The 22732-nt window shown below is 36.7% G+C and overlaps 2 protein-coding genes across 6 annotated transcripts in view; both read right to left on the reverse strand.

The window, feature by feature from the left end:
• Window positions 1–2543, reverse strand: part of atp1b3b (ATPase Na+/K+ transporting subunit beta 3b) — a 40228-nt gene extending 37685 nt beyond the window's left edge. Inside the window, exon 1 of the mRNA XM_065281833.2 lies at window positions 2275–2543. Within this exon, the coding sequence (XP_065137905.1) occupies window positions 2275–2380 (106 nt within the window). The 5' untranslated portion in view covers window positions 2381–2543. The remainder of the gene's footprint in view (window positions 1–2274) is intronic.
• Window positions 2544–5847: 3304 nt separating this feature from the next.
• Window positions 5848–22732, reverse strand: part of tfdp2 (transcription factor Dp-2) — a 41452-nt gene continuing 24567 nt past the window's right edge. For 4 of the 5 annotated variants that reach the window (XM_065281823.1, XM_065281824.2, XM_065281829.2 and 1 more), the window contains 10 exons: window positions 21650–21780; window positions 20128–20175; window positions 19904–19936; window positions 14490–14652; window positions 13713–13859; window positions 10851–10919; window positions 9798–9949; window positions 9270–9436; window positions 7002–7044; window positions 5848–6770 (listed from right to left, as the gene is read on the reverse strand). In XM_065281823.1, coding sequence (XP_065137895.1) covers window positions 6662–6770; window positions 7002–7044; window positions 9270–9436; window positions 9798–9949; window positions 10851–10919; window positions 13713–13859; window positions 14490–14652; window positions 19904–19936; window positions 20128–20175; window positions 21650–21780 — 1062 coding nt within the window. In that variant the 3' untranslated portion in view covers window positions 5848–6661. The remainder of the gene's footprint in view (window positions 6771–7001; window positions 7045–9269; window positions 9437–9797; window positions 9950–10850; window positions 10920–13712; window positions 13860–14489; window positions 14653–19903; window positions 19937–20127; window positions 20176–21649; window positions 21781–22732) is intronic. The other variant, XM_065281827.1, reaches the window with a different exon arrangement.

Here is a 22732-nt window from a genome sequence, read left to right on the forward strand (position 1 = left end):
ACTTTGTGGACACCAAAGACTTATTTTACATCTTCAGAAAATCTCATAATATTATTACTTTAAAAGCTAATAACCTTTGGTTTACAGTACGTCACAGCCTCGAATCGTTTGCTAACTGCTATTGCTAGACAGAGACAGGAGAAAATGTAATGTGCTCCCATTTTAGGACAAAAACGTGTATGCGCCTATGAACAGGTGACGAGTCATCCGTACATTTGGTCTGTTTTGACAGACTGTAAATGTTAAATCTCAATAACTGAGAAGTTAAGTTGATACATTTTATTAGCATACAGTCTCAAAGCTAACAGACGCAGACTAAAAGCTTTAAAACTCCATTTCTTGTTTTTTATGTGCAGCACTTCATGAATTGCTACCATCAACGTACAGTAAACTATTTTAAACATACCATCAATAAACGTCCATATGCATACAACCTTGTCACCGAAGTAAATAAATAGTACATTAACATAATAATAATAATGAATATTTTGAGTAAATATTGTATAGGTTTCTGTGCATATTCAATTGAATAAGATCCTCCACTCCTCTTTAGATATTGATCAACCACTAGTACAGTCAGTGCATGACAGATAAAAACACAGGCCTAGAGAGGAACAAACACAGGTTAACAGAATAACTGGATTCTTATTTTGTAAATCAAACACAAGCGCAACTATAAATTAGCATGCATGTACATTGTGTGTCATAATACAGATTGTTTTATTTAAATTTCACATAAGCTTTCAGAAGGCCTCTAGATACAGGAGCTTGCGAAGATCCGGTTTGACCTTGAGAGGAAAGGGAGGAAGACAGAAAGGAGGGGAGTGGAGGCGTCGAGCTCATGCATCAAGGAACACCCATCCCGATGAAGAAGAGGTACCGCAGAGTTTAGCATTACGAATACGGACGGGCCGATCGTATGACCGACATGCACTACATGCTAGGAAATAGTTTCATGCAAAGCTGGTTACCAAGCAACTGGGTTTTTAAGAAATTGCTCCCAACCCCCATTAATAATAATGGACACTATTAGAGAGATATATCTTTATACCACCTTAATATTCAAGACATTCAAACAGTTTAATACTTTCAAAGAAGGGCACCGAAAACATTACTCATGCATCTTTATTCCCAACCTCCTCATCCCACCACCTTCATGAACCGATTGTGTCAAGGGATGTGGAAATTTCCTCTCATCCACCAAAGCAATGCTCATTTGCATATCCAATGAATGCGGATGCTACGTCACCGAGGCCGAGAATGATTGACAGCTGAAGCATTCCCAAAGAACGGGCGCATTGACACTTTTACCGCCGCGACTCATTTTAATGTAACAAGCTTTTACCGCGGTATTTTTTTCGTTGTGTTCATTAGCGAGGAATCTTTGAAAATAATAATGAATCAAACACCAGACCGGGCAGGTGCAGACTGCATAAGCGGTGATTTATCGACTTCAAACAAACCGACGTGAATCGTGAATCATTTCGCTCATTTCATTTAACGCACAAATTAAATACCGCCACGCATCATTTCTCATTGAATGCGACTGGCCTGTTGTGAGAGAGCAAGGCGATATACATGAACAGCTATTCATAGACCCAAAGCCTCGTGCACAACTGTACGATGTGTGCGACTGATCGCTAAAATCCCATTCCATTCAAAATCTGTTGAGATTCAGAATCATGTGAAGTAATGACGGTAATGATTTCCCCTCATCTCAAATGACCACTGCAGTATGTAGAGGAATCAGACGCAGACTTGTTAATATATCGAGCCACACATATCAATAAATATCGTCTAAAAGCATTTTAAACCAGGTTTCGGTTAAGCTGACTGCACATTTCTTCAAAGACGGACATTAAATACGATCGATTGCCGGGTGCTTTTAGAGGTAAATTTGGTAATAACCTTATTAAATATCGCCCAAACCATTTATATGACAATCGTTTTATTGCTTGACACAGATACTGAGAGAAGCCCGCAGTGTTTATACGCACGCTGAATTGCACATAATGCCACATTATAACGGATTATAATCGACACCACATAGACATGAAAGCGAGTGCCGTTTTACCTCAGGTTACAAATGTCTACGATAAATGTAACAGAGCATTAAAATAACCTGGACCGTTATTGCATGAATTAAGTGAAACGCTGCAGATCTGTTGGCATTCATTGAATTGCCACACACACACACACACGTGTGATAGTTTAATATATCGGAGGGTTATAAGTATTGGTTAATACGGGGACTTAATAACAACGACGACTTACCCCAACTACTCGCGGTGCGCCCGATGAATTCCCCCGTCCGTGGGTTGTAGATGGTATCTTTCCAACTCGTCGTTTTCTCGTCAGCTTTCTCCTCTTTGTTGGCCATGATTTGAAAGGGATGTATAAACCAGTTTGAGGACGATGGGTAGAGACGAGTCAAAAAAGCGTTGATACCTTGGCGTTGGGAAGTAAGTGAAGTGTGCCGTCAGTCCACGCTACTCTAGACTGCAGCAGTCGTCCGGCGGTCTGGCTGCTCACTAGCGGCGTTTGACGCGCATGCGCAGTGCGGCGGCAGCACAATTTCATAGAGCCGCATCTAAATGATGAGCGTTAGACATAATTTACACAAGATCCACCAAAAACATTCGTAGTTTGTAGAACTAGCAACTATGTTAATAAAAGTGAGACTAAAGCACATTTTACTCATGTTATTTTAGGAAATCGATTCTATAGGCACGTGCCCTAGTGTTGAATATATAACGTTAATTAAGCTGCGTTTCCGCCTATAGCGGGACATGCTGTTGAACTATTTGGGTTTATTTACAACAGAAACCCATTTATTGATTCATTTACAAATACTTTGAAGTATGAAATGCTATATAAAAATAAAATCTTTTACATTTATATATTTCAATACATAAATATATGCATGCATAAATATGTGGGCTACAGAACTGAATACGTCATAACTCTAAATTAGTTTGCATATAAAACATCACAACAGTTTAGCCTAAAAGTAATTGCAATTCATAAATTCTGTAACTATAAAACGCAACTTTACCCATCTTGATATTTATTTTGGTTTGAGAAGTGTGGGGTCACAAAATGGTGAATATTTTTTCTATTTGAACCCCATTTCTTGCGTTAACATACTTTTAGGGCAGTGGTCTCCAAATTAATATATGAAATATTTATGTATTACATATTTTTATATTAGCTTGGCTTCGTTTGTGCATGTTAACATTTTAAAAAATGATAAAACATATCAACAAGTACAATAAAATAAAATAAAATCAACAAGTTAAAGAAAAAGGTTTGAATAGACTAGTAGTGGAGTACTAACCCCCCACATTGTTTTATCCATTGTGGTACCCCTTGCTCACAAAAAGGTTGGAGACCCCTGGTTTAGGGGCTATGGTGGTAAAAATCCAGGAAATAATTAGGTTAAAGGGCACCTATTATGCAAAATCATAATGCGGACATAATGTGTGTTGGCAGTGTGTGAACACAACCACCGTACGATAAAAAAATCCGCCCACTCCTTGTTTATTAATCCTCATTAAACCAAAGCAGTCTCATTAGACATGCTGTTTTGATTCTCTTATCAATGTGAGGTCACATTGATAAAGCCCTGCCCATTTACAGTCCTGCATTACCATAGTTTCCACCCTTAGCAAGTTGTACTCTGTCCACTAGATAATATTAGTCTCAGACTGTATTAATCAGATCTGTTTTAACTGTAAGCACTCACTGTCTGTTTGTAAGGAAGTGAGGAGCTGTAGCTTATTTGCATTTAAAGGTATAGAAATTAAAACATCGCATTTTTGTACCTACCCAAATAGGGTAATTTTGCACATGCTATAATAAATGATCTGTGGGGTATTTTGAGCTGAAACTTAATAGACACATTCTAGGCACACCTGAGACTTATATTTCATCTTGTAAGAAGGCCATAGGTGCCCTTTAAGTTAAGGCAGACTCTCAGTCCTGCTCCTCTGTGACAACGTGCGGTTATAAAAAATCATGACCAACGACTTTAAAAAAAGTGTGTGGGGGGTACAAATGGGATTTTGAAAAGTGGGGGGTCCCCCTGTCCCTAGTGAAAATTACGGCCCTGCTGATATTGATAAAAATACCCTTGCCTTAAATTATTGGTCTAACTGTTTTTCATTTTAGGTTGTAGCATAGAACTGATGCCTATATAAAATATTCTAGTTTGTACACTTTTTGTCTGAAACTAACATGCAAAACCCCTAACATGAATTTAAGGAAACTGCACTCAAATCAAATAAGCATTATTATTAAAGAATACAATTTAGTTTTTTTTATTCAGTAGTAAAAAATTCAGAATCAGATCCAAATTCACTTGAACCTTTATCTCTTTTTTTTGTTAAACATTGCAAACTGAAACTTGTTTCTTTTACGAATTGATGCATTTGTAACCAACCATTTAATTTTCTGCGTTTAGCTCATCTTCTCGATTAAAGGTGCAGTGTGTAAATTTTATGAGGATCTTTTAACAGAAACGCAATATACATAACTATATTATCAGTGGTGTATAGACTTCACAAAATGAACCGTAATGTTTTTATGACCTCAGAATGGGCCGTTTTTATCTACATACGCCGCAGGTCCCTCACATGGAAGTCGCCATTTCGCACCGTCGTGTTTCTACAGTTGCCCTAAATGGATAAACTGCCTTACCGAGCACATATCGTCACCACATTGTCTCAGACAATGACGTACCAAAGCTTCTCTATGTGTTTCGAAAGGGAGGGGTAAGTGAGCAGTTGGTTGCAATTCACAATCTCACAGCTGGATGACTATAAAATGCACCTTTAAAGGTTTAGTTCACCCCAAAATTTCAATAGAAGGACTTTATCATAAATAACTTACCCCAGTGTCATTTTAAACCACCTTCAATTGTCTTCAGAAAACATTTTTAGATATTTTTGATGAAAATCGAGAGACTTGTGACCATCTCATAGACTGCAGTTTAATTTTTACAGTTCTTTTCAGAAAAGAATAAAAGACATCGTCAAAAAGATCCATGTGCCATCAATAGTTCAACCACAATATTATGAAGCCACAAGAACACTTTTGTGCACAAAGAAAACAAAACAAACGATTTTATTTAACAATACGGCTGAAGTATTGTTTACAATATTTGCATAATGGCTTAAATAATAAAAAGGGAAAAACAAAAAAAGTTGGCAACTACGTCAGCAGGCGACGTCAACATCATGCACCATAGTCTGCTTGTGAATGTGCACTGAACGACCAAGGAAGAGAACAAATTGATGAATAAAATTGTTCAATAAAAGTGTTCTTGAAGCCTAATATTACTATTGAACTATTGGCACATGAGTTTGGCCAATGTCATTCATTCTTTTCTGGGAAAATTAAACTGCAGTCACATGGGACAGTCACAAGCCTCCCGGTTTTCATTAAAAATTTCTAAAAATGTGTTGCGAAGACAATCGAAGGACTTGGTGGTTTAGAATGACACAAGGGTAAGTGATATATGATCACATTGTAATTTTGGAGTGAACTAAACTTTATGCTACGTTGCACTTGATTTCTTGTTCTTTTCATAAACTTAATTTTCTCTGAACAGAAGGAAGAAAAATGTATAAATAAAAATAGATTTTATATCCATTGTTGTTTAATGCAGTTGTATACCGTTTAACCGACATTTATTACACAAACCTCTCCTTATGCACAAAAAATCCAGTTTCATGTGGAAGGTTTTCTTGATTCATGTATGATGTCATTTTATTATACATGTACCAAGAGTTAACATTTAGATTTTTAAAAATGTTGTATATTAAAAAAAGAAACAAATAACGGCAATTTGATAACCAAAATGATATGTTTATACATGTATACATGTACATACAGTTCCATTTGCAAATGAAAATTTGTATATGTTATGTTGATCTAAGTCAGTTTAAAATGTGACCTGAGTGGATGAGGGAAGTTTCCCATGTTTTGGCCACTCTGAAAATGTTTTTTATCACACTCACACAAACACTAGCAAAATCTCCTAACATGCAATATTCAGATAGCTTGATGCAACATGCAACAAGCTACATGAACCCAGAACAGCTGATAACAACCATCAATACTGTCCTTCAACAACTGCAGTAAATAAACTATGCAATACAACAAAATGACATCGGATCCACTTATAAAAATGAAGATTTTCCATTCCTTCCAGGACACTGCTTTTCCAATCCCTACAGCAAAGAAAGATAACTTGGTTTGGTCTTAAAATGACCAAAATAAATACATTTTCGGGAGAAAGTTGAAAGTCCTCTGGATGAGTAGTGGAGAAAGTAAGAACACTGAGATTAGGGAAATTAAACTGAGGATCTTTCATGGAAAAATATGCTCATCTGCTCTCCTTTACGGCCCGACCTGCGGCTTACGCATCAACTAACAGAATAAAAAAGCACAGTGAACTGTCTCCCCCCGAGTCGAAGTCTTCTGCCAAAGTTTGTGCCAAACTGGGTAAGAGGAAGTGAGAGATTGTGAGGGAAGTTAAAAATATTGTAATACAGCAAGGAGTGGCAGCTTATTTCCTGTGTAGCATTCCTCCCCGGTGCTGCTCGGGAATCCTGTCCCAGCATAGAGAACGATGGCTGACGTCCTGCAGAGCAGACGCTCACTCGGGGGAAGAGGGATTGTCATCGTCTTCATCGTCGTCGTCCTCTTCCTCATTGAAGGAGCTGGGCGTTTGACCCCGAGACTCTGAGGTGTGTGAAGGGGCAGTGCTGTGGAGAGAGAGAGAGAGAGAGGTGGGGTTATCTAAACGTTAGTCCAAATGCTAAAGCTGATGGTAATTATAGCAACACAGTGTCCTGGATATTTGGGAGGTGAGGGTTGCCATATCTGCCTAACTCAGCAAGTCCTGCATGTATTTATATTGCAAAAGAAGATACGCAAGGATTATTTCAGCTTTCACTATTCATTATGTAGTCTACTCGAGCTAGCGTTAAACATACCTTGTGTGGCTGAGAGGTGTTCTGTTGGAGTTTCTGGCCATTCCTGTTGGGAGTGAATGACAATATGTTCACATACATATTTTAAATGAAACACAAAATGTAACCATTGACCAGGTAGGAGTTTAAAACTAAACTTCAAAACTATACCTTTTGCAAAACCAGTCAATGGTGTTTGAATTGAAAAAAATGTCTGACATTTCTAAACTATAGACACCTGTTTTGAATTAGTTATTTTTATTTGGCAGGATAAAAATGGCAGGAATGTGGCACAGAAAATCAAAACAAAGGCTACCTAGCTAAATGCCTGATAGTAATAAACATTAGTTGGGCAGTCTTATTGGTTTAATTGATGTTAACGTGTGGTGGGCCAATAAAAGTGGTGAAACCACAGTATAGTGTAATGGTTGAACTCAATAATCTCTTCATGTCTCTAGTGAAATAATGATTATTTTTTTCTAGTGAAGACAAAAAGCAGGGTCTTGTATCACACAGAAGGGGCTTATGTAGTAATAACAATGACTGCCTGTAAATTATCCCACTTATTACACAGCTATGTACCTCTGTAAGGTAAGGAAAATTAAATATTGATTTGAAATATTTTATTTCCTCATTTATTATGAATGCAGACCTTCTGCAAGGAAAACACGTTTACTTTATAAGACAAGACGTTCAAATGTCATGAACAGACTATTTGGTTTAATCATTTGTAAATATATGTTATTAAAAGACATTACACAATAATATTACACAAAATATATATACATTTTATATTTATTTTTGTGTAATATTAAACTGTACCTGTCAAAATGATTTGCAGCATCCGGGTTACTGTTTGTTATTACTTTTGAGCAGTAGTTATCTGAAAAGAATGTCACTAATGGCCAAACAGAATCTAGCATTTTAGAGAGCCGTGTAATAATAAGTAATATTTTGACTAATAGATGCCCAGACTCCATCAGCGACTTTGTTATGTGTCGTACATCCCCTTCAATGAGGTTCTAATGAGCGTTGCTAATTCTGTATGTATTAACTCTTTCTTCGCCATTAACGTGTTATCTCATCAATTTAAGCCCGGGATACACTGCAGGGTTTTTGCCATCCTATAAGATCATTACCTTATCACACTGTACAACACGGATCGTTTAAACTTAGGTACGACAAGCATGTAGACTGTACTATAATGACACCTATTGAATTGTAGGATGTGACGGCTGTGATTAGGGATGGGACCGGTTTCACGATTAACCACGATAAAATGTCCTGACGGTTAGTATTATCGTTTAAAATTTAATTATCATTACAAGCGTGTTTGATTACCGTGATTTTGAAAACCCGCCAGAATCAGTTTAACGCAGACACGCACATGCAACTTAGTTTTTGGCACAAGAAGGCATTTAAGGGATAATGTATTGTATTCATTCACGGTAAAATTATTAGAATAATTAGAAATAATTTGTGAAATATGTTTTCAGTGTGTGTATCAGTTCTTTTTGAACATTTCCATCTCATTTTAAGAAAACCATGATAATATTAATAACCATGATAACTTTGGTCATTATTATCATGATATGAAATTTCCATACCGTCCCATCACTAGCTGTGACACACAGTAGCGCAACATCATCAGCATGCGCTTCTGGTGAACAAATACCGGTATGCAAGTCATAACAGCAAACACACTGTGCGTTGATCATGCTGAATTTATGACATTGTCAGAAAACTATCGTAGGCTGACTTTGGACGCAAGACCGGGGAAACGAATGTCTTTGAACCTCTCTCACTGTAGGACCACAGATTAAGATGGGACAGCCAAATAATCTTGCAGTGTATCCCGGGCTTAAGAGAAAACGCTTCCGAGTTTTTACGGCAATCCATATTTCTGCTATTATCCACTAGGTGGCACTCTTACCCAACTTTTAAAACACTGAAGCATCCACTGATCCAAAAACAGTAAAAAAAAAACAACAATTTTGATTATCGCTCTGAATCTGATCTCTAACAAAAGTCCTTTAAAAAATTGCAATTATCTCAGTTTTTTGCAAATTTTTACTTTTTTAAAAAACCTACCCGTATTGCGCTAAAAAACCTACCCATATAGGTTATAAAAAGAGAACAAATGAAGAAAGGATGAAATGGTTTATTTAGTTTGAAAGCAGAGGGTCGCACAAGATAAAGCATGTGAAAAGATTCTGAGTAAAAACAAAATAACCAAATATTATTGGAAAAAAGCAAAACAGATAGTGTGTCACGAGTTTCCCAAGTACCTACCAAGGACATAAGCTTCCAGGGATTTAGGCACGAGAGATTTGGCCAAACTGAGGTTCTCTGGAGAGCATGTGCCGTTCTCAAGGCCCAGAGACATTCCCATTCGCTTCAGGATCTCAACATCGTCATGGATCTCAAACGTGTTGTCAAAGTTAAAGAGGTATTCACACCTGTTTGGAGAAATAAATTGAGTTTAGCTGTTGTGAAATGAAACTTGCACTTAATATCATTTCATCCCTTCTGCCTTTAGCAGCACAGTAGCAGTAAAGTAAAATACAGTAGCATTAGATAATAATGGTGCTCTGCATATCACCAAAAGGATCCCGATAATATTCCTACTTGTAGCATTACATACTGTACTCTGCTTACTGATTTCTCTTAAGGCAAACAATCCACTGCTCCCTCAATTGTAAGCCTGATAAAGCATCCGCTTTAATTGCATTGTTGGGTCGATATGTGACAGATAAAGGGCTGGAGACAAACAATAACAGAAGCAAAGAGACAAAATGAACGTGGAGGGAAATCTCATACTTATCACTAGAGATGGAGCAGTCGATGACGGTGCGTACGTCTGTGTTGAGGATGATGAAGGGAAGCTGAATGACAGATCCTGGAGGAGGAGCCGTATGTGACGACGCTTCGTTGGCCTGGTTCCTCTGTACCAGATTCTTAAAGGCGATCTGCTGCTCCACGGCAAGAGATGCACAAATCACCATGTGTATACACCTTCAAGCAGTTTTATTTACATGCCATAGCTCTTAAGGGCCCATCATAAGCAAAGTTAAATCAGACCACTGTTGATCATTTAATAGCTCTGCGTAATGCACACGTCTATGGGGGCTGGACATGGACTACAACCAAGCCAATGGGTTTCAGTTAGCAGCACTCGCTGATCGATATCTCAGCAATACAAAGGCCTCTTCTGATCTATCCAAACATCTGACTTCATCGCTCTGATCGACTGTATGCATCTCTTATACATCTCCATAATGTTACTTTCAGTCCTAATGTGCTAACATGCAACAGAGCGAGGGCTGGATGCTTTACAAAGTGACGTGTCGACACAAACAGACTGTGCTTGACTGCGCGAGATGGATGGCATTTAAACGTCTCACTTCCTTGAAACTGGATCAATACTGGGAGATTGCTGCTTTTCCACAGCTGGCCCCTGTAAATATCCCTCCTCTCATCTGATCACCATCTTTGAATGCAATAGTGAACTAAAACTAGTTTGGTAAATAGCAGTGCTACTGGTTAAAGACTCTATCAGCTGTTTTGATAGAGATGCGGTACAAAGTGTCTGCCGCAATGTAACACAACTGTGTCCCGTTCTGTCTTGGTGGCTATACACAGTGATTACAGAAAATGCATTCGGGATCGTTTGATTTTTGATATGCATACCCTAAAAATATTGCAAAGACACGTGACATATTTAAAGGCCTGCACATGGTAGGTTTTTTCCACAACGTATTAAGTTAATTAATCTATGATTTTTCTTTCGAGAAATCAAGCACATGCATTTTTGTTTATAACAAGATCATGCTGTCATGCTGGGTTTAGTATTCAAACAGGTATAGTACAAACCTGTAATATTAGTTCCTCCAGCTGGGCCCTTTTCTGTCGAATTCTTTCCAAGCGCTTCTGTTTTTCCAGCTGAAAGATAAACACACAAACCCAAAATGAAGACGTTAGAAATTTAGTGTCAAACTTAATAATACAACACAAATGTTAACTATAGAGATCTATCTATAGAGATGTGTGAGAGTTTGGTTATGCATGGATAAACACCTTAGATTGATTACATCATTGCATGTAGGTGTACAAGTTTACCGTATGTGTGTGTGTGTGTGTGTGTGTGTGTGTGTGTGTGTGTGTGTGTGTGTGTGTGTGTGTGTGTGTGCGTGTGTGTGTGTGTGTGTGTGTGTGAAGGCTCCCTTCCCTCCCAACAACCCTTCCTCCCCATCATCCTCCTCCATTCACCCTTTGCTTCTGTCTGTCAAGTCTGCCACAGATGTGACATTAACAGATGGTGTCAGAGAGCTCTTCACACATGCACACACCCACAGCTGATGAGGGTACATTGCATTTACCACTTGTATTAAATTCTAGTGCTTAGACCGCACAAATGTCCATGAATGTCCAAACAAACAAATGATGTCATTGTTCGAGTGGAGTAATTTAAAGCTTTTATGATTTTCACCGGTGGCCACGCTTTCATACACAACAAACAGCTGAAAAATGTTCACCATTTTTGAATACTGTTACAGGCATTTACATTATATTTTGATAACCTTGATGTCATAGTGTACACAGACTGCGAATAAAAAAAATCATGCACAGTGAAAATAGGTTTATTGGCTAGGCTTTCTTCATTTATGACTTACTCCTGACACATCTTTTATTTAACCACATCTCTTAACAAAACCTTATTCAGACAATATTCCAGTTACTAGACATCTGAATAAGACATCTGCCTGGTTTGTTCCTGTATCACTAGAATTTTGGGCCATGTTAACATCTTATTTGGTATATTCATTTATATATCAGTGACATGGCATGCATATTTTTGTGTCCGGGGCATTATGTACTATAAAAATAACTTGATACATTTATGTGTCACTTAATTCTTAAAAACATTTTCAATATTAGAAAAAAAAAGAAGGAACGCTTCTCTGGGTCAAAAAATATAGATATAAATAATGTACAAATAATCCAGGGTGCTCTTCAAAAAGGGGCCTATAATAGAAATAATAGCCATTTTTGATTAAAGGCTTTATTTACATTTATCAGGAGTGCCTCATTTTTCTATTTTCAAAATTGTTTAACAAGTACAAATTTTCTGAATAAATTGCCAGTTTAAGACATAAAATATGTGTGTCAAAAATGTGTTTAAATTATAAAAAATTCAAATAATATACTTTGACATTATTTTATGTTTAAAACCTTTCCTATAAACAAATTTCACAACTATCAGTAGTTGTTGGGATGTTAAAAAAATTAAAAAAACTTTTGTCCAACAATTTGCATGTTTCTCAAATGTAAAAAAATATTGGAAAAAAGTGTGTGTCTTGTTTTCAGTACAAATATTCTAAAATTAAAGCAACCTAAAGAGTTTTTGCTCTTTGCTCCCCCTACAGGTTAGAAGCAGAATTGTCCATTACCACTGTCGTAAATAATTTAGCTTACTGCAGCAAAGCTGGCTCTGATTGGATTTAGGGCTGAACGATACATCGAATTTTCACCGTCATCGCGATATGAACTCACGCGATGAACACATCGCAACAGACAGCCTTGACGCGATGAATGAAGGGAAAACGGTAATTTTCACTCGAACTACAGAACCGCGGCACGGTCTTTTTTAGTGCGGTTTTAGCCGATAGAGGGCTGCAAAGCGTATGTGAAAGTATATGTGAATATTTTTACAGTGTAGTTTTTAGACAAAATACACTATAAACCGTTTTTCTTAAACACTTAATTCAAGAAAAATTTTCTTACTCCATTGGCAGATTTGTTTGCTTGTTTTAAGCATAAATGTATTTAAATTTGATATTTTTTGTCTAAAAGCTAGACTTACTTTCTTAGGTCATTTTATGACCATTTAATTCATTCAAGTATATTTTTATAAATTTGTATATATATGAATTTGACATCACAGCCAAACGCTTATACCAGCATCCAAGTAAAAGTGTGTTGTTTGTAAATTTAATACAGAGGTCAGGTGGCGCAACCAGAAAGGGTGCTATGAATGCCCCTAAGAAATAAAAATCAAGCTAATAATTTTACTTTAAAAAAATGCGAGCCAAGGTTGTCTAAACTATAATGGTTACTGTACATTTAAAAAAAGTATTGCTCTTAAAATTATAGTTCTAAAATGTTAGTTTTATGGTAAGTTGTATTTCCCTTATAAACTTTTTTCAGGTTTTAAATTTTAAATGCCACTGTCAAATAACAAAAAATCAGCATGACACAGGGAGCGCATTAAAACGTATCTGGCAATAGACAATGATTGGTTGTACATCCTGACATTTTTTGAATGGGGATATCAAAAATATTCTATTTAAATAAATAAATCATTAAAATGTACTTAAATTTTGCTCAATAAACAAAACAGTGTTCCTGACAAAAAAACATGCATCACATCCATTTTAAAAGATTTTTTTATTACGTATTTTGTCTATGACCCGTATGCCAATGTCCAAGTTAAAGTACTTTAAGGTGCTACAAGATACAAGACGTTGTTCAAACTAAACCTGTCAAGCATGTACTTCATTTATATGCTAATTATAATGTATAAGAAATTATTCTTAAAGCTGTGGAGCATGGAAATCTCATTTTCTGATTAAGTGCTTAACCAGAAACGAGGATGTTAATCAGAAAAACAATGTGCATATAAACGTGCTCAATGTTAATTTGTTTTATTGAAGGTTTCTCGAAACACACACACACCTCTAGGTTTCGGCACTCTTGGGCTGAGTTTGTGGGCAGGCCAATCCAGCGTATCTCCTTCTTTTCTTTAGAGATGATGTTCATGGCCATCAACACGTTGAGAGCATCATATACACGTCTCCGAATGTTCTTCTGGTCGTACACCTGCTACATGTAAAAAACACATAAAACGTCATCTAGCGCACATGGGATCATCTCTTCTGCACTTTGTCCTTGGGTCTCCATGTCTAGTTTAACCTGCGATTATGCTAAATGTTCTGTAAAGTCTTTTTAATGACTGTTTTTAAGAGAAATATTATCTGAGACCAACATGGAGTTGCTGTTTCTCCTCATGTTTTTGGGATGTGGCCAGGCGAGAGGTGGATATTGCGCAGTGCTACAGGAAGTGCTTGTGGCTCTTCATAAACCACAGATAGATAAATCACAGTTCACATTAACATAAGAGACTGCAGGGAGGATCTGGAGAGCTTTGTTAACATTTATCAGCCTTGCTCTGCTTTAATTTTGCTAGGTACAGACACAGACTAACTGATGGTCATGAAATTACCGGTTGTGAAAGCACATTTCTCCATGAACATGCTGTAATATTGTGGTTTATTAATTTGTATTGATTTTTAGGAAAGCTTTCAATGTGTGACATTAATGTGAATTCTTTACTTTGTATTCTGCTGTTAACAAGCAAACATAAGACTGTGTGTAATTATTGTGCATGCATTTGTGCAAAAGCACTGTGTATGAATGTCTTGTAATGATGTCCCAAATCTGACAGGCACTCACAGAGTCAGCGGGCATCAGACTGCTGGCATGGGTGAACTCGGCCACCAGCTCATCGGCCACTTCGTTGTAGGATGTGGTGCCCTTCTTTTGTACCTTCTCGCATACCTTCATAGAGAAGTGCCTCAGACCTTTACCATTCTTATCTGCTCTCTTCATTCTCTTACTGTAGACAGAGAGAGAAACTGAGAGTCAGAACAGAGACACAGTGTCTATCGTGTTCATCGATCAGTTTGCTTGGGTCATGTTTAGTAGTTTACCCTAAATATTAAAGAAATACATTTTATAATGTATTTTGCTTTTGATTTGTTGTATTATTTTCATGGCAACTAAGTACAATATAAAAAACTAATGCTTGTGTGCCTTATTAAGTAGATTTAACAAAATAAAATGACTAAACTATATAAAAATATTCTTGTTTTTTTTTTTGAGTTAAAATAACATAAAAATTTAAGTATTATAAATGAACACATTGTTAAGTAAATTCCTCTAAATTTCAACTTAAATGATTACTCCACTTTCACAAAAAAGAAAATCACAATGATTTACTCACTCCCATGTCATCCAAAATGTTGATGTCTTTCTATGTTCAGTCGAGAAGGAAATAGTTTTTTTGAGGAACGATACCAAACAAGGTATAAGGGGGTTTATCTAGCGAAACGATTGTTTGGCAAGAAAATAATAAATATATACTTTTAAACCACTTTTTAAACCAACTTCTCATCATGCACTAGCCGTGTGATGATGTGCCAGCGTGACCTTATGCATTGCGTAAGCACATCGAAAGGTCACGCTACATATGTGAAACTACCTCCCCAGTGTTTGCAAATGTAGAGAAAGAGGCCCGTTCTGACGTTGTTGTATGTGTAATGATACTAATTAATGTCTTTGTGTCAGTTTATTGTTTTAAATGGTGCATTTACATATGTGACACCTGACATTTCAACTTTGTGCGTCACACGGCTAGTGCAAGACAAGAAGTTGTGGTTTATAAACTGCCTATTTTTTATTTTCTTCTCAAAAATGATGATTGTTTCGCTAGGTAAGACCCTTACACCTCGATTGGGATCGTTTAGAGTCCTTTGAAGCTGCGTTGAAACTGCAATTGTAAACTGCATTGAAACTGAACTGTTGGGGTCCAATAAAGTCTATTAAATTGAGAAAAAAATTGAAATGTTTTACACAAGAAATTTAATTGCTTCTCAACTAAACAAATAAAAACAACTTGGATGGCATGGGGTGATAGTGATGAAAGTGGAGTAATCCTTTTAATTTTATCATGTATAATCCACTTAAATTTGGAAGAAGGAAATTGACATTGATAATTTTGTGTTGAAACTACATGAATGATTTTACTAGACCTGGACTTGTAGTTCCCAGCATGTTAAAATTGAAATTAAACGCTATTTTATGTGTTTTTAACTAAAAGAAAGTAGATATCATATTTTTTAGTGTCATTTTACTTAACTAGTAAATTTAGTAGTAGATTTACTTAATTTCCATATGTGTAAAATTTACATGAAAAATAATTATGCAGAAACTTAAAATTTTTTTTTATATTTAAATGTTTTTTCAATGCATATTTTGCATTTACTTTTTTACATTTTTAAAATTGTAACGTATTTACAGAACATTAATATGTGTTGTACTGATTTGAAAGTATGCTGATTATTATCTTATTATTTCTGTAAAATCTTGAGAATCAACATTAAAAATTCTGACAAATACAAAACAGAAGTGAAACACAAATTGGCTTGTGATGCATCTGGTTGCATGGCGATCATTTTGCGATTAATGCTGCTATCTTTTCAGCAACTTCTCAAGTTAAAAATAAAGAAACTCATCTGAAAGAAGCCTGATCGATTTCTTTGATGTTCAGTCACTTTTCATCCTATATTTCAGGTATACCTCTCTCATTCTTCACATAGACACACCCATAATCTGTGATGAAACAGGGCACATAGTGTGCATGTTTTTGTTCCTGGTACTTTATGTTTGTGTGCGTTTTGCATTTTCTGGATCTTGGCTCGGTGTTGTGTCACAGCGGCTTGTTTAAGGATGTATCATCTTCACGACAGAAGTGAGAAAACAAGTACACAGATATGTGCACGTGTGTGCGTGCGTAAAAAAGTGTATGTGATGGCGTTGCAAGGGTACAACCTCATTCATCCAGTTCATGTTTTTAACCAATAGGAATGAAGGACAGGAAAAAGCAAGAAGGGAGGTTTGGGTTAATGTGAAAACATCAAAAGACAAAAACATCTACAAAAGTAACAAATCTATGAGTAGATTTACACCAAAAAGTTTGCTCAACTCACTGCCATGCTGCTAACAGTAATGCAGGAGGATACCAGGGTGTTTCTACAAGGTTTCTAAAATGGCCAGATTGTTTTTTAGCACATTGCTAAGCACTTTCTGGGGTTGCTGGCAATTTCTAGGGCATTCCAGGTTGGTTACTAGGCTGATCTGGGTAAAACAGATCTGCAGAACAGCATGCTGGTGCTCAACAAGCATCATTTGTGAATAAATACATGCAGAAGTTCAATGCTTTGGGCTTGTTTTAAACAACTTGATGACAGCATCATCAGTGAATGAGAACAAATAAGAAAAACCGACTCAATAAAGACTAGAAATATAGAGAATAGAAATGTTTGCCATTCTCTTACAGGTACCAGCAGGTTACATAATCAGCCAGTGGTCATGAAGGAAACATCAGCCGTTCTGAGGAACACCTCACTATTGGTTAAGCATACGATGATGCACATCTGATGTCACGCATACAAGCATGCTTATGTGTGCCGCAGGGGGTGCGGCGGTGTCGGATCAAACAAAAGGATAGCTCAGGTACTCGCCAAGTACCAAAATGTGAATAAACGGAATGAAAATGCATTCTTGCATCTATTCTCTCTCGCCTTCTCCAACTATAAATAAAGCATCTGCACTGTGGGGTGAATTATGTAACTGCTGCTCAATGAAGTAGAGAGATGCGGAGGAACATGGGAAGAAAAGGGGGAGGGTACAGCGGTTGGGTGACTGGGGTTTCAGTCGTCAGTACAAATTAGTTCCAGACCCCCAGCTCACCAAATCTGCCCCGACTGAGTAAAAGTACTGAAGCGACACACGCACAGACCGCTCTCTGTGTATATGTGACACTTGTATGACGTGCGCTTACACACGCAAGCGGTGTGTGTAAAACACTGGCACACATGAAGATTTCTGCTTAGCAACAGTGGTGAGACGTGCTCGCTTCCTGTGAGGACTACATCAGCACCAGAGAAATGCAGTCTAAGTACAAAAAAGAAAGAGACAGACAGAGAGGGAGAGAGAGAGACAGGGGGAGGAAGGAAAGATGGAAGGATGAAAAAGAGGAAATGGAAAGGTAACGGAGGGGGAGGGAGAGTCATCTGACCTTTTGCAGCAAAAGACACATCTGCCAGAATGCAGCAAAAGACAGGACAGACTCAGGAGACACGCAAGCAACAAGGTACAAAAGAGGAAATGTGAGGGGAGGGGACCCAGAAGAAACATTACATCATGTGTGCAAGTGTGAATAAGAAACTGTATATGTAAATCTGAAAAAATACATGTTTCAACCCAAATAAGTACACTTATTCTGTCATCATTTTCTCACCAACCAAACCGATCATGAGCCCTATTCAATTCCATAGTATTCTTTTCATTTATCTTCTTATTCTTAATCATTTATCTTACTATGAAAGTGAATGGGGCTCATAATCGGTTTGGTTACAATCCACAAAATATCTTCCTTCATGTTCATCAAAACTAAGACATTTAAAAAGGTTTGTAACAACATGAGGGTGAGTAAATGATGACAGAATTTGTATTTTTGGGTGAACTATCCCTTAACCTAAACCCTGAAAATGTCCTCAATATTACTCAAGTGTTTTAGTTTCATGCACAAATTGCATGATTTCTCTCATTCAACATGACATTTTGTGTTAAATCTATTTTTTTAGCTTATTTAAATCTCTGGATTTTGAAAATTTTACCCATCATGCACTGCAGCATGCATAACTTAACTGCTACTGTTACGTGAGTGTTGTTTTGTGTTTGTTGTCTTTATTTATACTACTGCAATCGTTTTTGTTATCATTGTTGCTTATTTTTTGTGGTGAAGTAAAGAGCTCATCTTTACACTTCATGAAATTTGATTACTGTCACATTATTGAGATTTGTGTGTTGAGGTCTCTGTATGAAGTTGAAGCCTTTGCTTTACTTGATGTTACCTTTACTTTGCCAGGTGGCCTCTTTTTTGACCGACAAAGATTGATCTTCTTATAACATTACAAGTTTTATAAAACCATGTGAAAAAAGACGTGTGAAATAAAAAAATTAAATTGTTAAACTGTTAAATTTGTAGAAGAGGAAATGTTTTGTTAATCTAACAAGAATATATTGCTGGAATGAGACATTTTACATTCAGTGAACAATTTTTTTAAAATTTAAATTAAAGTTAATTTTTTTTTTAACACAGCTTTAGTACTTAAAAATAAAAATAAAAGATTTATTGCCCAATACAACAATTAAAAAAAATTATAAATATCGGCCACTGCAATATACAGTCTATCATTAGTATGAACTGGCCATCTATCTGGTTGTACCCTGCCTGCACCCTATCTGATCTGGTTTGGAGAATTTATGGATATTTAAAACGTTAAACCAATTAATGATTGTGCATTTGCAAAATTTACATTTACACCTTACATTTATGCATAGACATGAATCAGTATGAGTATTCCCTGTGTTTGACCCCATGACCTTTTGCGATGTTAATGCAATGCTCTACAACTGAGCTTTACAGGTGCATGACCTGAACTGCATATAACACTGCAAGTTTAAACTGCAATAAACAAGTTTTCTAAAGAATATAAATAAAAAACAAAATCTGAATATAAAAGTCTGAATATATAAATGCAGCAAGATAAAATGTTTCTTACTATAATCACTAAACAACTGTTTAACTGCTAAACAAACTAAACCTACAAATACTACAGTAACACACTCAGTGTTTTCTGTGAAATGTATCTATCTTAAATAAAAGTATCCCTCAGCTCAGTATGATAAGACAACTAACCTTAATTTTACACCCCTGCCCCAACTGCATTATCAATACTAATAAGAAAATCTTAACATGAAACCGAGGTGAAGGACAGGTTGTCCGTATTCGTGTGTCTCTAGAGAAACTCATTAGTGATACTGAAACAGCTGGGTGTGCAGCTGTGATCCACTACTGTCCTGTACAACATCTGAGCCTCATAAATCCTGATTTAAACATGAGCATTTGTTCACTCACACACACACACACACACACACACACGCACATTTCCCCCAGGAAAACCCATTTCAAGAAGAGTATGACTATTGATCCCGGTGTATTCACAAATCTGCTCATTTACCTTGATGAGGAATCAATCGAACACAGTCCGTCCCTGCAACACACACACACACTCATACATTAACACCTCTATGCATTTAAATTTCAAACATTTAAATTTAACATTAACATTTCATAGTGATGCTTTAATTGCACAACGATTTTTAAACTATTGATGACTTTTATGATGAACGCCATACTATTTAAAGGGGCAAAATTCAAGATCAAGAGTTACATGATGCCTACCTGTCTGAGTAATAGGAATCCATGTAGTCGTGTGTCCTTTTCTTGTTCCTACAAAAACAGAGCAAAAACAAACACATTGTTATTTGTCCAGGTTAAGCAGAACAAGTATTAACATCAGAGATGCACCGACTGGAATTTTCTTGACCATTTCCAATTTTTCTAGAGTTAGGGTTTACTGGGGGCGTGTTGCATAGACCAAATGGCATATGACATCAGTACCATGATTTAAAAGCAAATGAAGATGTCGCGCAACCGCGGCACACCCAACGGGTCCAAGCAATGCTCAACACCTTACATAAGTATATTATACAACATGGATCTATTTGCACAACATGCAAGACTAAGTTATGTACTGCACCGAAAGTTTGAAACTCCCATAGTGGATGCGCACCATCATAACAGCACGCTTTAAAAGCACATTTAAAGCGTCCTGGACGTCTCCAGGGGTAAGTGTGTCTCAATGTGTATCTCAAATTCAACCAATGGTGAGGCTTAACCAGACAGGGTGACGCAGGAGCCAGGAAGTATATCGCTATCTGAAATATTGCCAAAGATGGCGTTACAGGGACGCAGGAAGTATGGCAAGGGAGACGCAGCGTCTCGTTCCCTTCTCAGGGAACAACAGTTACATACGTAACCAGAGACGTTTTCATGTGTCAAACACAACTATGAAAAAAAGCATTTTGGTATGAATCAACATTCACATACAGAAGATATAAACATTTAAAGCAAACAGTTTAGCACGTGTGCTTAAAAAGTCTAGAATTTTTATGATATTATCCTACAATACACAGGGAATAATATGGATTTTTTTCCAGAAAACTTCTGACATAAAATAGATTCAAGCACTTTCAATGACCTGTATCTATGTATGTAGATTTTCAAAAACTTCCAAGGGCCTTAAATTTTCCCTCCCAGATTCACAAACTCAAGGATTTCAAGGACCCGTGGGAACCCTGTTAAATTGAAACTCATTTGTGCTGTCAATTATAATCTTTCTCTCTCTTTTTCTCTGCACTAAATGGCAGTGCTGTGGTTGTTAAGTGCAGTTTGGGGGTGGGGGGGTTATTGTAATAAGACTTGCTACCTACGTCACAAAACAGTCGAAATCTAAATAACCTATTTTTTCATGTGCTTGTAGAGAATGGTTTACCAAAACTAAGTTACTGGCTGGTTGATCTTTTTCACATTTTCTAGGTTGATAGAAGCACTGGGGGCCCAATTATGGCACAGATTTTCACGCTATGACCCCTTTACCATGTAAAAACTGGGGCAAACAAAGGTTGTGCAAATATATTATATGACATACAGTAGTGGATAAATCAAGGAACTGTGTTATTTATAACAAAGTTGATATTACACAGAACAAGAGACATGATTAACTGAGCATATTAGATTTTTGTGTTAATAATAATAACAAAGTGTATTAGATTTAAACTTCATAGTCAGAGAACAAACAGTAGGGGGCGCACATTAAATTATGTGTTTCGTAAGGAGAGAGAAGTGTGGTAGCTTTGCTCACCCCGGGGTCCACTCGTTGCCCTCGGGAGGGTGAGGTTGTGTAACCATGGCAATTGGTGTCGTGTGAGGCGTAAATGGGCTACTGATGAGGATATTTCCAGGGTGAGACACTCTCTGTGGTGTGCTTAAAATCTACAAAAAAGAAAGAAGAAAGGTGAACAGAGGATATGCAAATTACACCTGAAAGTGTTTAATGGGTGTTAGTTTAATGCATGCATCTACAAAATTCATTTGCTTTTATTGAGGCAAAAACTGTGAATATATGGATTCATATTGCACAAAAACAAGAACATTTTTTGCCAACTAGTAAGCATTCATTTTTACGCAGAAAAGCATTTAATATCTACTGTTTGCAGATAGTGTTGTAATTCATTTTTACATGGTGGTCAATTATTGTCATAACAACATCTCTAAAAACTCCACTCATAAAAAAGCCTTTAAGAACAACACAAACTGTGATTGATTGATTTGAGTCGATGTGGGAAGCTCTTAGCCAGTTTAAGCTACTAAAAGCACCATCCCCTGCAAATATAGATGCTGATAGATACTACACATGGGAAAAAAGCTTGCATTGCCATAAACTATTCATGGCCATACAAATTTTATAAGAAAAAAAAAAATGGAGGCATTGGTGTTTCCTGTTTGATGCTAGGATTTTTAAACACACAGCATTTGGACAATCCCATGCAAATGTCTTACCATAAATAAAGTTTTTCCCAAAAATGTTTAAGCATACTGATATCATAGATGCCAATATTTGGTGGCTTAAATACCTAGGTTTTCAAGCATTTCATTCCATAGTTGGTAAGTGATGTTGTCCTATCGATAATGTGGTGTCTTCTTCATAAATTTGCATATGAGAATTCTAATAAAATATTTTATTTATTATTTTTATTATTACCGGTAATTTTTTATTTTTTTGAAGAGCTGTGACTTCTGCATTTTTGTTGTTGTTATTATTGCTTCTGGTTTGTGCATTTTAATGAACAGAAATCCTACATGTTGTGCCTAAAAACTTGTGTCCTTATTTGTAAGATTACAAAATTCCGGGAATTTTCAAGGCTGGAAACGAGAATGAATGGGA

Source organism: Paramisgurnus dabryanus, chromosome 8, assembly GCF_030506205.2.
Source record: "Paramisgurnus dabryanus chromosome 8, PD_genome_1.1, whole genome shotgun sequence".
In the NCBI taxonomy this organism is placed as follows: Eukaryota; Metazoa; Chordata; class Actinopteri; order Cypriniformes; family Cobitidae; genus Paramisgurnus; species Paramisgurnus dabryanus.